Source organism: Gymnoscopelus microlampas (genome assembly GCF_963454915.1).
Source record: "Gymnoscopelus microlampas genome assembly, chromosome: 18".
Classification (NCBI taxonomy): domain Eukaryota; kingdom Metazoa; phylum Chordata; class Actinopteri; order Myctophiformes; family Myctophidae; genus Gymnoscopelus; species Gymnoscopelus microlampas.
The window spans coordinates 14,992,308-15,006,121 of NC_139955.1; the positions used below are offsets into that span (position 1 = coordinate 14,992,308).

The 13,814-nt window shown below is 43.5% G+C and overlaps 1 protein-coding gene across 1 annotated transcript in view; it reads right to left on the reverse strand.

The window, feature by feature from the left end:
* LOC311034262 (teneurin-3) overlaps positions 1–13,814 on the reverse strand; it is a gene marked incomplete at its 5' end in the record, with an annotated part of 205,696 nt that overhangs the window by 8,306 nt on the left and 183,576 nt on the right. The window contains 5 exon segments of the mRNA XM_084042099.1: positions 1,963–2,259; positions 4,217–4,452; positions 6,980–7,155; positions 9,416–10,305; positions 13,205–13,359. Coding sequence (XP_083898225.1) covers positions 1,963–2,259; positions 4,217–4,452; positions 6,980–7,155; positions 9,416–10,305; positions 13,205–13,359 — 1,754 coding nt within the window.

Sequence of the window (13,814 nt, forward strand, 5' to 3'; positions counted from 1 at the left end):
TTACGGGTACCTGGATGCATAAAAAAAACATTTTTTTCAGTGGCGATGATGATGCCTGGAAATAGAACAGTGGAGTGAAGGGTCGCCAGGCAGAACGTCGACAAACGCTGGCGTGCGTCTATAGCACAGCTGGTTTGGGGGCTCTACGTAGACAATAATGGGGCAGCTGTTTTGATATGCTCCATTCGCAGCTAGTTTGTTTCAGGCTGTGTCAGCTCTGTCTACAGAAGAGAGGTGGAGACAGAGCAACATTTCCCGCTACAATGTAGCACATGTGGAGACATTAGAACAAAGTTCTTTACAAAGATCAAACTCCAGACTAGACTAAATATGCCTTTTGATTTACTTCACTTCCTCTTTCCTTTTTACATTTGACATGCTTTTTTATTCATATGTTGTGAACAGTTTCTTCACACGCACGCACGCACACACACACACACACACACACACACACACACACACACGCGCACGCACGCAAGCACACACAGTGTGTTTACTGTTTTCTGCTATCTTCTTGTTCTTTTTATTTTATTTAATGAATTGTATTAATATTTTCATATTCTTTCATCCCATTATTGAACTGTGTTATCTTTGACGCTTAGGCAATATTACTGACATTCATGCCAATAAAGCATACTGAATTGAGCTGAATTAAATTGAATTGTGGGAGACAGAGAGTCAGAGAGATGGTAAGAGAGAGAGGGGGGAGAGAAAGACAGAGAGAGCAACTGGACGTTACGATCATTTAGGAGACGCTTTTATCCAAAGCGACTTACAATAAGTGCATTCAACATAGGTAGGGAACGAAACTACTAATCACCAGAGGTATTAAGTGCATTCTCTTCTAAAACAAGCAACAAAGAGTATACCTAGCGCTAAAGTGCAATATATCAGCTACCTACTTTCATAAACAGATGAGACAAAATAGGAAAATCAAATGAGCAAGAGCTAAAACAAATAAGTGTATCGAATAAACACAAAGAAATAAATATACGGAGAGAGAGGGAGGGGGAGAAACACAGATGAAAATGAAAGAGACAGAGAGAACTAAACAAACAGACAGACAGACAGACAGACAGACAGACAGACAGATAGATGGGTAGAGACAGATACAGTTGGAGAGATGGAAAGAATAAGAGAGAGAGAGAGAGAGAGAGAGAGAGAGAGAGAGAGAGAGAGAGAGAGAGAGAGAGAGAGAGAACAAAAACCTGTTGTCTGGTACATGTTCACATGGAGGGAACTTAAATTAAATCCGGCCTGGTCAAAATTGGAACACACCGCGCAGGCACACCTGAGTGAACTTTACAGCGATGTTTCCACAGCGCACACCAGCATTGTACCGGCAATCTATTTCCTGCTGGTGTTGGGAACTGTTCGGAGTCAGGAGGTGCTGAACCAGAGCAGACGAACAACCGTATTTTAAAAAGTATATTAAGGTGATCCCAGTGGATGGTGGGTGCTTCCTCTGCCCCACCATATATTATACATTCTAGCCATACATGCAGGGTTTGCAACTCCAACTCCAAGGTTTCTTCACTGAAATCATAGTTCCCTTCTCTGCTCAGAGTAAAGGTTTATTCACACAGGATTCAATATGAACTTAATAAATTATAAAGATGCAACATGGAGCAATATTTCCCATCAATGTGACATGAAAGTAAAAAAGAAAAAAAACGAAAGCCAATTTTCGCCAAAACAAACCGAGCATCAGCTCCAGCAGGAAAATATTGCTTCAAGCTTTTCCCACGATTCAAGCAATGCAATCATTGTATTGCTTCCGGTGTGACTGCACTTTAACCACTTGAACACCAGTATCCCCTTTCTGAGGGGAACATTCGCCAACAATAGCTGATCTACAAGCTCTCAGGGCTTTGCAACGTGCCTGATTGTGAGCTTGTAGATTGTCTATTTTTGTGAGCTTGTGAGCTTATAGACTATAAGCTATAGGCTACTTTTCCTCACCTTCTCCAGGTAGGTGTAGCTCCATGTCTTTCCATCGGCGAACACCCTGGACACCAGCCGCCCCTGGGTATCGTACTCCACCCTCTCCGTGGTGGGACCCCTCTGCAGGGCGCTTATCTGCCCGCCGCTACTGCGGCTCACGTTGACGGGCAGCAGCTTGCTGCTGGGGACCCATAGCACCGGGTGACCGGCCGCATCGTAGATGATCTTCAGCAGGAACTTCCTGTGGTCGTCATAGATCTTCTCCGTGCGGAGAGTCCGGTCGTAGTCAACGGAGAGGATGTTTCGACCATTCACCTGCCGGGTTCAGGATCAAGAATTAAGAATCATAATCAGTTCAAATAAAGGGTTAGAGGTTGATACAAGAAGTGGATTGATGGGGAGGTTATGAGAGTAGCTGCGGTGGAAGTCGCTTTCTGCACTTTATATTGTTCATTTACTTTATTATATCATGTATATTGGTCTGCATTTCTTTTGTTCCATTCTTCTACTGTGAGCATCTGTTTTATGCCTTGCTGTACGCCAGATTATTGGAACAAGAAAGTCCTGATGATTAAACTTTGCACGCCCAAGGCTACAGAGCACTTGAATACATTATATAACTACAGTTACGTTAAATACGAATAAAAAAAAGAACCATTTGAGTCAGGGATACATTTGGAGAGGTTCACATATTCTTTCTGTGGCGGTGTTTTAAAATGCTGTGAGCTCTTACTGCCCTGTGGAAGTCACAGCGAGAGATTAACAGCTCCCATTGCTGGCTTCATTAGACACTCTGGCAATCGCTCAGGTGCGCTTAAATCACAACCTGACACCCCCAACCCCCCTTAAATTTACTGGAGACGAAAATTGCTGTGAGGCAAAGTAACTACCCCAGTTAAGTTCATAAAGCAAACCATCAATCGAACAGACAGTTTCTGGGGAGGGGCTGAAGTAATATACAGTGCAGGAAATATTGATATCCCCATTATATGCAAGTTTAAATGTTTATATGACCCATAAAAGCCCAGGGGAAGACAGGGGGAGAAAGGACAGGTTTAACACAGTACTATTCTTCGCATTCAAAGGCAGGAGGCTTTTGGTAAGTGACTTTACAGAACCATGGATGCACACACTTTTAATGTGGTTGGCAGTAGATTTAAAAACAAACAAAAACCCCAACCCCTGCAATAATAACCATTTTAAACCTGGCATCCCTATTTTGAGTATGTCATCATAGGCAAAAGAAAATAAAGAGAAAGAAATATGAATCTTTTTTTTTCTTAATTTTTTCAAAAATAGCATTTATCAACACTCCATTGCACACTCTCAGAGTTACCCGTAAAGGTAATTTAAGGCTTTAGCTCTTAAAGGAGTAGTTCACCCAAAAAATTACATATTTTCTTTCAATTTCACACCCCATGAAGCCTTGAAGTCATGGAGATTTTTTGGTATTTGTTGCATTACTGAGCCAATCATTTGATGACCGGCGGACTCAATTGAGTCCTATACTGACCGATGACCCAGTCATCAAATTATTGGCTCATTAATGCGACAACTACCCAACAATCTCCATAAATTCAAGGCATAAATGTACTGTATGTGAATTGGAAAATACCAATAAAGAAACCTTGAACAAAAAAATTAAGTAGGGCGTTATAGTCTCTTGAGCTTTTTACCTAACCCAGAGAGAGGTGGCTCTCTCGGGTGAGTTCACTCGGGGGCAAAACAGCCTCTGGGGGACAAAGGGGAATCAGGGGTGGGAGGAATGGGCTCTGTTGCTTAACTGCAGTCCCAGGTTTCCATACGGTGGCATACCTGTTTCCTGTTACAGTTCAGTGTCCCATTTGATTCAGCAACCAGCAGGTTTGAATGGGAAACACAAATGATACCTTCATGTGTGTGTGTTTCCCGTTAAAATCTGCTGCCAATCAAATGAATCTAACAGGAAACAGGTATGTATGCCACATTCTGGAAATACCTGGACTACAGTTATGCATAGAGCCGATTAGGGGAACTGGGAGGGGCAGAGGGTGCCGAAACTCTCTAGCCGGGTTGAACTGAAAGTGGCAACATAAGATGGCCCGTAAACTATAGCTGATCGTCGCCCTAAATGCTGAACCATTCAGACTAAAGCCTAATTTATGCTCAGAAAATAGCAGACGAACAAGCTCACAATGCGTCACATCAGCGTCACGTTGTGAGCTTGGTTATTGATCTCTTTCCATGTCACACCAAAAAAAACACATATATATATATATATATAATATCTCACTCTCAGTTTGCGACCGAACACTATGACCTTCCCCCTGGCCTGCTCCTTGCGGAAACGCCACTCCACCAGGTTCTGCCCGCTGTCTCCCGGTAAGCTCATGTTGCGTCTGGCTACGGTGGGGTTGGCAGCTCCTGCCAGGATGTGAGGTTCTGTCTGGTAGTGGGTGTCCATCCCGTTGGCGTACGTGATCCTCAGAGAGTTGTCAACGCCCACCTGATAGCTGCTTCTACATTGGTCTGGAGACGGGAGGGATGAAGCAGAAGGGCAATTAAAACACAGCAGAATGAGTAATTATGTGGAGGAATCTGTTATTAACCATCCTGGGGGATAATTGTGCTAAATGACTTTGAAAGCACTTGTTTCAAATTAGAGTGTTTTCAGATCAAAAGGACGGAACTGAAGTGTCTATAGAAGGGAAAATGGGCCATCTGGATGTGAGCCGCACAGAAAACCATTTAGACACCCAGCAGTGGTGGAAAGTACATTTACTCAAGTACTTTACTTGAGTATTTCCGTACTGCTGCTCCACTACACCTCCCTGTCATTTCTTTGTATATTTAAAGCCTCACTATGTAACTTTCTTTTTATGAATTAAATGTAATTTTAAGCATTAGGTTCAAATCCAGGGTAGAAGAGGAAAGCTACATACTGTAGTGCTGGTTTAAGTTATTTGTCATAGATATCTGCCCTGTGCAATTTGAAAAATCTAAGGTTTTCTATTTATTCACTGTATGTTCCAATGTTCCAATGTCAAAAACACAAATAAATCGTTAATCGCAATTATTTGTACAGTATGACAACTAATCGTCAACTTAAAGGAGCTACACCATGAATTTAAAAAAATATATATATATTTAATATCATATTGTTTATGTCCCTCAAACGTTTTTCAAAAGGTTTGAGCCTAAATCAAGCCTCAGATATACTCATTCCAACTAACTTCTCTCTGGCTTATAAAGCACTTTCACCTGCAATACCACATTGTCCTGTTTGGCACGGGGCGCTATTGAGCCAGTTTGTATGCATGCTATGTCCTGGTTCTGTGTGGAAAAAGTTAAAAAAAAAAAAAAAAAAAAAAAAAATTGAAAAAAATAAATAAAATAAAAAAAACATTTTTTTTTTTTTTTTAGATTTTTTTTGGGGGGTTAGAACTGAAAAACGGGAGGAATTGTTCCCAGACGTGACGTAGGCAGGGGGAACAAATCTGACGGACTGTTTTCAGACCAATTTACATAAAAACCACAGATAGCCTATGAAAGCCTGCATGCTCGAAGTCGGGTATTTGTTGGAACAGAAGAGAGGTGGGGGAGACCAAAAAGACACAAAAATGAAGAAAAAGTTAAAATTCATGGTGTAGACCCTTTAAATGTCATGATTGTGACAGGCCTATAGCAGGGATATGGCACATCTAGATGTGAGTCCCACAGAAAACCATGTAGACACCGAGACACTGCTTCTACCTTTAGTCATCATCAATGCCGTCTGTCAGGCACCGCAGTGCTGCACGATTTAACCTTACTGCCCTGATGACCCCACAAGAAAATGACAAATAACCACCTTAAAGATGGCAGCTCAAATAATAGCTTGTGCCTGTAGAGTCAGACAGCATTTAAATCTGCATGCCTATTGTGCAAGTATCTTCGCCATGTACAGTTGTAGTCATTGTTGATGTGGTTATCCTACAATGTCTATATCATTTACTCTTTTATTATACTTTTATTAAAATGTTATAAAGGAAGTCAATGGGGTCTGATGCGGCTGAAACTGCAGCCAAATATGGAATCAGACATCATGGATACAATACGTCTGGTCACATGATAGATATGGGTGCCTCACCGCTATTCAGTCAGGAACACTCACACATAGATTTAACCATTTATTGCAACAAATGGAACTTGGCGTTAATGGCTCTGCTATTTAAGATGTTCCCTACATTTTGCTAAGCAGCATGCTAAGCAAAATCAGGGAACGCTATTCAAAACCCCCCACAGGTATACAAGAGCGGGCCCATAGCAAGACATTTAACCAGATTCATTTGAGTCATGCAAACTTGAATGCATTTTAACATTAAAGCCATAGAACATTGAATCAGTTTAGAGCCATGCAAACATTGAATTCCAGTTTACTTTAGAGCCATGCACACATGAATTGCAGTTCAACATTCAGTTTAAACGTGTAAAACGAGTAATGCAAGACTCTGAACTATAAGGTGGAGGCTGGGGTGGTGGAGGCAAGCTTTGCCAGAAGCAGCAGCGTGTGGCAGCAATGAAAAGCAGAGATCCAGTGTAGGAGGGAGCCGTATTTAAACGGACCGCCTGTTGAGGGAATGAGGTGTGATTGGTGTGTAGGAAAGCGTGGCTGATTGAAAGCAATCAGCAGACTGACAGCTGATTCCAGCTGAGGAGTATATGACTCCCGTGCTCTGCATGAACTAACGCAATACTTCATTTAGACTCCGTCTTGTTTGCCTATATTGTTATACCGAAGAACGAAATGAGTTTATATTTAGTTATGTTACTAGTTAACAAACCATTGCAAACATCTGATGGCTGAGAATCTTCACAAGCACAGTGGACACTTCAACAAGCATGCAGTGAAGAACAGGACTTGTAGCTGCAAATCCCTGAAGGACGGCACGGTGTGTGTGTGTGTGTGTGTGTGTGTGTGTGTGTGTGTGTGTGTGTGTGTGTGTGTGTGTGTGCGTGCGTGCGTGCGTGCGTGCGTGCGTGCGTGCGTGCGTGCGTGCGCGCGCGCGTGTCCTACCCTGAGCCAGGGTGTAGAAGGCACGGATGGTTGAGGTGTTAGTGGTTATGCTGATCTCTTCCTCGCTCAGGGAGCTCTCGATGTCCACGGTCAGAGCGCTGTATAAGTCTGTGTACAGGTTATTCACCATGCCGGTGGGGAAGGTCACATTCATTAGCCTCCCATCACTGTCGTAGCTGCGAGGTGAAAGAGGAGAGAAGACATGCAGGACATTCAATTAACACCACTCTTTTAAACTTAGAGAATGAGACCGTTCTCTTTTCCTGCAATTCAAATGTCAAATGTCAATTATCACTCGGAAAGAAAAAAGAAAATGTTCCCAATTTAGAGGTTGACTGAAGAGGCTGACATATCAAAGCACAGTGTTCATCAAACACAGGCTGAGGGGAGAATACAGTGTGTCATCAGCTGTCAATTTCTAGATTAAAAACACACACTTGTGACGGTCATTTACATTTTACATTAATTCAATTTGGATGATTGATGTGTCATTTCAGTGTCATTGACTGGGGGGGGCTATTGCATTTGCTACTGTGGATGTAATTTATAATTATTCATAATGTTACATAACAGTCTCAAACTGAACTACTGCATATCCAGATAACATTCCAGGTGGTACAGATGCGTTAAGGTCCAGTAATATACTGAGGTTATTAGTTTAATTACTCTTTTTTTCCTTTATTATTAGTTTTTTTATTTAATTGAATGCATGCGAATCAATTCCCAATGTGAAGAAATCAGGACTTTATGTTCCTTCGCCGCAGCCATCTGACCTCTGGAAAACTAATGGATATTATAAGATATAGGTTTAATAAAATACTGCAAAATTGAGGCATCCCTTTGGGTTATTACAGACCTAACAGGGCTCGTTTTACAGATGGGAGGCAATTTCTTTTTAATTAGGTTTCAATTAATTGTGCACCCTAAAGCGGTAGGCAGGTAAGTAAGGATAGCAATTATAGACTCAACTGGTCCTGGGCTATGGGAACACACACACACACACACACACACACACACACACACACACACACACACACACACACACACACACACACACACACACACACACACACACACACACACACACACACACACACACACACACACACACACAGTTTTTTCACCTCCAAGTTTTATTCACTTGATACTGTAAAATATAGCTGTCTAAATAGGTTGACAATCGAGTGCCGAACTAAAGTGGAAGTTCATTAAATAAAACCTAGAACTGGAAGCTCAACTCGAGGTTCTCCTTCAAACAACGATGAAGGACATGCCATAACGTTCTATTCCTTCTGAAAAGGTTCACACTGTAAGTGTTTATTGCAGTGATTCTCAACCTGGGGGCCGGGGCCCACTGGTGGGCCATGAGGATATTGCAAGTGGGCCAACTAATTGGCAAACATATACATTTTAAAATATATTTTGGGGCTTTTTATGCCTTTATCAGAGAGGGATAGGGAAAGTAGGCTGACAGGAAATGGGGAGAGAGATGGGGGGTGACACGCAGCAACGGTCGTCAGGAACGGGAGTCGAACCGGGACACGCTGTCAGGCTAGCATTGCAGCCTAGGGTGCCTGGACCGCCACGCTGCTGCCCAGGCCAAGTCTTCACAACTTTGTTGTAAAGAAATAAGTTTCATTGTGATACCGATAATTAGGAACTTATTAACATTAGTTCCACTGATCGAAGCCGGAACACAAATAAACATGCTCTGAAATGCATGCACGCGGCCCACCCATATGACCACAGCCACAGCCGGTGGGTGGGCTGTGATAACTTTCGCAATTTTCAAGTGGGCCCTGATTCAAAAAGTTTGGGAATCCCTGGTTTTATTGTAGGCTTGCAAAAAGTGCATGCAGCTGGAATGTGTTTGATCTGAACTAACTAACTTATAATTAAATTGATATTTGACACCGATCCATCGAGATAAATGTTTTACATCTCTGATAAAAATGTTATATTGAAATTAAGTTTCTGTAATCCAGTTCAGTGGAGTTCTTGCTCATCCAAGTGACAAGCCCCTTAGGTCCTACACAATGAACTAATTCATACTTTTTCACCTGTCAACAAGCGTCACTCAACGAAAATGACTTTTACAACTGAAAAAAATCTAAAGCAATTCAGTCAAGCGACAGGTCGCGTGAGGAAGTATGATTTGAACCGAATCAGTTACTTTTTCTTTTATTAATATATTTTGATTGACTATGGTGGGATGTTTTTTTGTTTGTTTTTTAAATCTGTGAATAAATATATAAACATAACATAAATATATAAAATAATAAAACGGTTCTCAAAGTGGGGTTGTGGAGATCCTCAGGGTTCCTTGAAGGGGTTCCAAATGGACCCTTACATGCAACTCTGAGTTATGGGGGTCCTTGAAATATATATTTTTTAGAACCTCTAAACTAATATATGAACTAAACTCAATGTACTCACTCATAGAATGTTGTCCAGCCAATCTCTGAGGTCTTGGTTGCCAGCAGACCGTTGTTACCGTGGTAGGTGAGGAGCACCAGTTCCTGACCCTGGGCGGTCAGGGTCTTCAGGCCCCCGTTGGTCCCCATGCTCATCCAGATCACCTGGTTGTCCGGGGCGACGATGCGGACCGGCATGCGACTGGCGTCCCGGCGGATCCGCAGGGTGTTCCCGCTGCTGTCCGTCACCGCGGTGACGTCGTTCTCGCTGCTGTAGCCGAACGTGTACTTGAAGTCTCCTGTGAGCAGGCTGGACGTGTGCTGGTGCGTCCCGTTGACGTCAAACACGTAAAGCTCCTGGGCGTCGGGGGAGGCGACCTCGTACTGCAGGCTGGATCCCAACGTGGTCACCGTCGGCCCGTTCCGGGAGATGGCCCGGATGCGGATGTTCCCCAGGTCCGCCACGTACAGCGTCCCGTCAGGACCGGCCACCAGAGAGGACGGGGCGTTGAGCCGGGCGTCCTTGGCGTACCCGTCCCCCGTCTGGTAGCAGTCGCAGTTGGCGTCGTTCTTGCAGTCGCAGTCAGACAGGGTGCCGGCCATGTGGGTGATCTCGCCGTCCGCAGACACCATCCGGATACGACTCATCTTCCGCTCGTCCGTCTCTGCGACATAGAAGGCTCCGTGGTACGACACGGCGATGGCGACGGCCGACTCCAACGGCGTCAGCAGTGCCCTTTGACCTCCCGCCACGCCGTGGTCCATTCCGGCCAGCGGGCAGTGGACCGGGCGCCCAGCCGCGATGCTCACCTGACCGTTCTCTGTGATGCGTAGGACAATGTTGTTGTCCAAGACGTAGAGAGAGTTGTCCATGGGGCTGAAGGAAAGGTCAGTCGGCCACTCCAAGATAACCTGCAACATTAAACATTAGATGTCAGACGTCAGTTAGTCAGCTGTGAGAAAGGTCATCGTGTTCTGTCATAATCTGAAACCATCTAGTCAAAGATGACCTCAAGAGGCATCCAGGTGGTGCAGCGGGTGAAAGTTCCTGCCCCCCCCCATGGAGAATGGGGTTTTGATTCCTGCGTGGTGCCTCTGACTTGACCGGACACTCACAAACACAATCGCCCGTGTTTGTAGGTGGGTAGCATTAGTTTCTGAGATAATTTGTTTAGGAGTGAAGTGGTGGATGGACAGACTGAGCAACAAACCACGCCTTGCTTAGAGCCCCAGCGCTAAAAACACAAAAAGGTAAAGTAACAACAGTTTTGACAAGATAACACTGTTCTCATGTCGAGTTGTGAGGTTGACAGACAACGTGTGGTTTCTAAAAACAAAAGTAAAGTATATTAAAGTATCTTATTCAACCATTAGTAACTTTCTTGTTTTTTGTCAAGGAAAATTAGGTGAAAATATAACGTCCTTTCTCTGTCTTCAATCCATCACAGTGACGTCTTCAAATATTCAGTGACAGATATCTTAATAGTCTATGGTCTATTAAAAAATATATTAAATATTACACTAGAGTGCACTTGGAGCCTCCAGAATGTTTATGATAAAAGAATCCCTCTTTTTGCTGTCACTTATCCAGCATGCCAAAGTGTACTTAGTATTGGTCGGTAGCGTCCCTCCAGACACTCCATGACAGGTCTTTATTCTGTAGTCTGTTGCCTCAGGGTCTTTCAGTCTGGCCTGAGTCTTGTCTTTACTGGCTCCTACCAGAGCATCTGCTTAATGAACAATTCTTCTGTGGCATTCCAAATGCTTTGTTCACATTTTATTCAGCAGGCATATTAGAGCTCTGCTGACCTCCCAGAACATCACATACAGTCTCTCTCTCTCTCTCTCTATGTCATGTCAAGGATCCCCAAATTGATATGTATGTGGCCGCGGAACCCCACCTGCAAATATGTTGTGCCAGGAACCCCCAGAAGCAAAAATTTTAGTTAAAAATGTTTGATTTAAAAAGAGATTAAAAAGAGATTAAAAAAGATTTTAAAAGATTTGCACACTTTTTCAAGATTTTAAGAAAATAGCAGATCTACAAGCTCATAGGGCGGCACTTGGTGCTGCACTATGAGCTTGTAGATATGCTATTTTTGAATAGCCAAAGTATAACATATGGATAAAGGGGTTACAATGATTGTGACGCTTTATTAGCTAATTTTGCTGTGGACCCCCTGGTAACCCCCCAAGGACCCCTGGGGGTCCCCGGACCCCACTTTGAGAACCAATGGTCTAGACGCTGTGGCTTCCTCCACCCTTTGACTTGTCACTGCTGGGTGGCTTGTAAAGTTGGTGATCTAAGCAGTTTAAAACTTTATCCTACAATTGCACTTGTAAGTCCCTCCGGACAAGAGTGTCAGCTAAACGTCTAAAATGTAAAGCGGTTAAAGATAAAACTAATGAGAAAGCCCAAGGTCATGTGTGATGGAGCTCGTAGGGCACGGAGGTAAAGAGCCCTCCGATCCCGGTCCAATCTCATTCTCAACAGCCAGGGCACTCTTAAAAATTCTCCTTCCAGAGAGAACCTGATTATTATATGATGTGCCACAAACACATTCATTTTAATCTCATGAAAGCTTTTCTTGGCTTTTATTTTCTTTGTCATTATTCCTGGGTGCCAGGTCTGAGGGTGACGGTAATGGGAAGGACAGGGCATATAAATTCTGAAGAGGAGCGAGGCAGCTCTGCTGTTGGAACAAACTCATCTTGCGCTTGGTATACAGTACTGTCTGACCGTTAAGGCCTCTATTTCACAGGTTTTCAAAGTGGAGGCCATCAGGGGGGGATAACAATCTAGCACAGAGTTGTCTCAGAGTTCCACACAGGAGCAAACATTAATGTCACGTCAGAGCCCTGATTTCTTAGAACTGTGAGCAGAAACCGTCGCTGTGGATGTGGCGGTATTAATGTGAGTGTGTGAGCAATATTCTGCTGGCAATGTGGGAGTTTGACTAATGTCAGCCATGCTGAATCTAACTATTACAAACCTCTTCCCCTTTAATTGGAGAACCACATTGCTGGCTGGATAGGGTGGGCAAAGTGATTTTTAAATCTGTTAGTGTCAGCTGTACCGATTCCACTGCTGTGTCAAATCAGCAAACCCATCAATTGCACTGCTGATTACCACCCTCATAATACAAAAAAAAGGCCCAAGAAGGCCATGATGTCAGTTAGGGCTGGGCAAGCACAAAATTGAATATCAGAATATTTTTTACCAAATACCTCAATATATATTGTAATGTTACAGTGGTGATGACTATTGATGCGTTCCCCAAATCTTTACACAATGAAACTTTTGTAAATTATAATCATTATTGCCTATATAATAATTAAGTGGGTAAAGGGAAATCTTATTGTCTCCACCAGGAGACTATGTTTTCGTTCTCGTCCTTCCGTGTGTCCACCAAGCTAACATTGGTCAAGCTTCACGTGACAATATGTTGAAAGGGTGTGCTTTGATTGGCTAGTTTAATATATAGTCTACCGTCTGAATGAATGTTGTGTCTATTGTATGGTTTGCTATTAGAATGGATGTTGTGTCTATTGTAAAGTCTAGAGTCTAGTCAGAGAGATTATCCACTATGAACCTCATACTATAACATAAACACTGTATACTGGATATATTTGAAAGTAAGCCACTAGCTGGCACTGTACTACATGTTAAGTGTCTTGAGACAACTTGTTGTGATTTGGCACTATAATAAAATCAAATCAAATTGATGAACACATGAGGTTCTGTGAGAGCAGGTTGAAGGGGCCTCAATAACAGCCATGTGGGCCATTGTTTGCTCAGCATGTCAATCACCTGACTGATGTCCATGCTGCTGTCACAGGTCAGGGGTCGTGCAGACGTGAGGTCGTTGGAGCCGAGGAAAGTGGAAATGATGCCGTTTTGATCTACCTTCCGGATGGTTGTTCCGTCTACGAAGTAAATCAAGCCATTCTTGTCCAAAGCGATGCCTGTTGAGACCAGAGGTGGAAGGGGAACGAAACAGAGGTGGGAAGAGGGGGGGGGGGGTAAAGTGAGAACGGAGGTAAATACGACGGACGCTGCATCTCTCCACCACTCACATGACACCGAGGACGGAACACGACGGATACATGTGTCGAGTTTGCCTTCCCATTATTCAGGTCACTGAAAAAAGCACAGGCATCAATAATTGACGCGCTGCTTTTCTGCTATTAAATAATTTCTCAGATAGAAAGTGGGAAAGGCTGTATTCATACGGTATACAAGTGTGTTTCCGCCTGGCTCTCTTTATCTAACCCCCCCCCCCCACTCTCCACCACTCGCCCCGCCCATTCCCGAGGTCTAAAAACAGACCCTGTTTTTGCTGTGCCTGTATGTGTCATTGAGTGGTGCGTTTGTCAGGAAATTTTGCCCGGTGCCTGCAATCATCAACAATCTGTCCTCT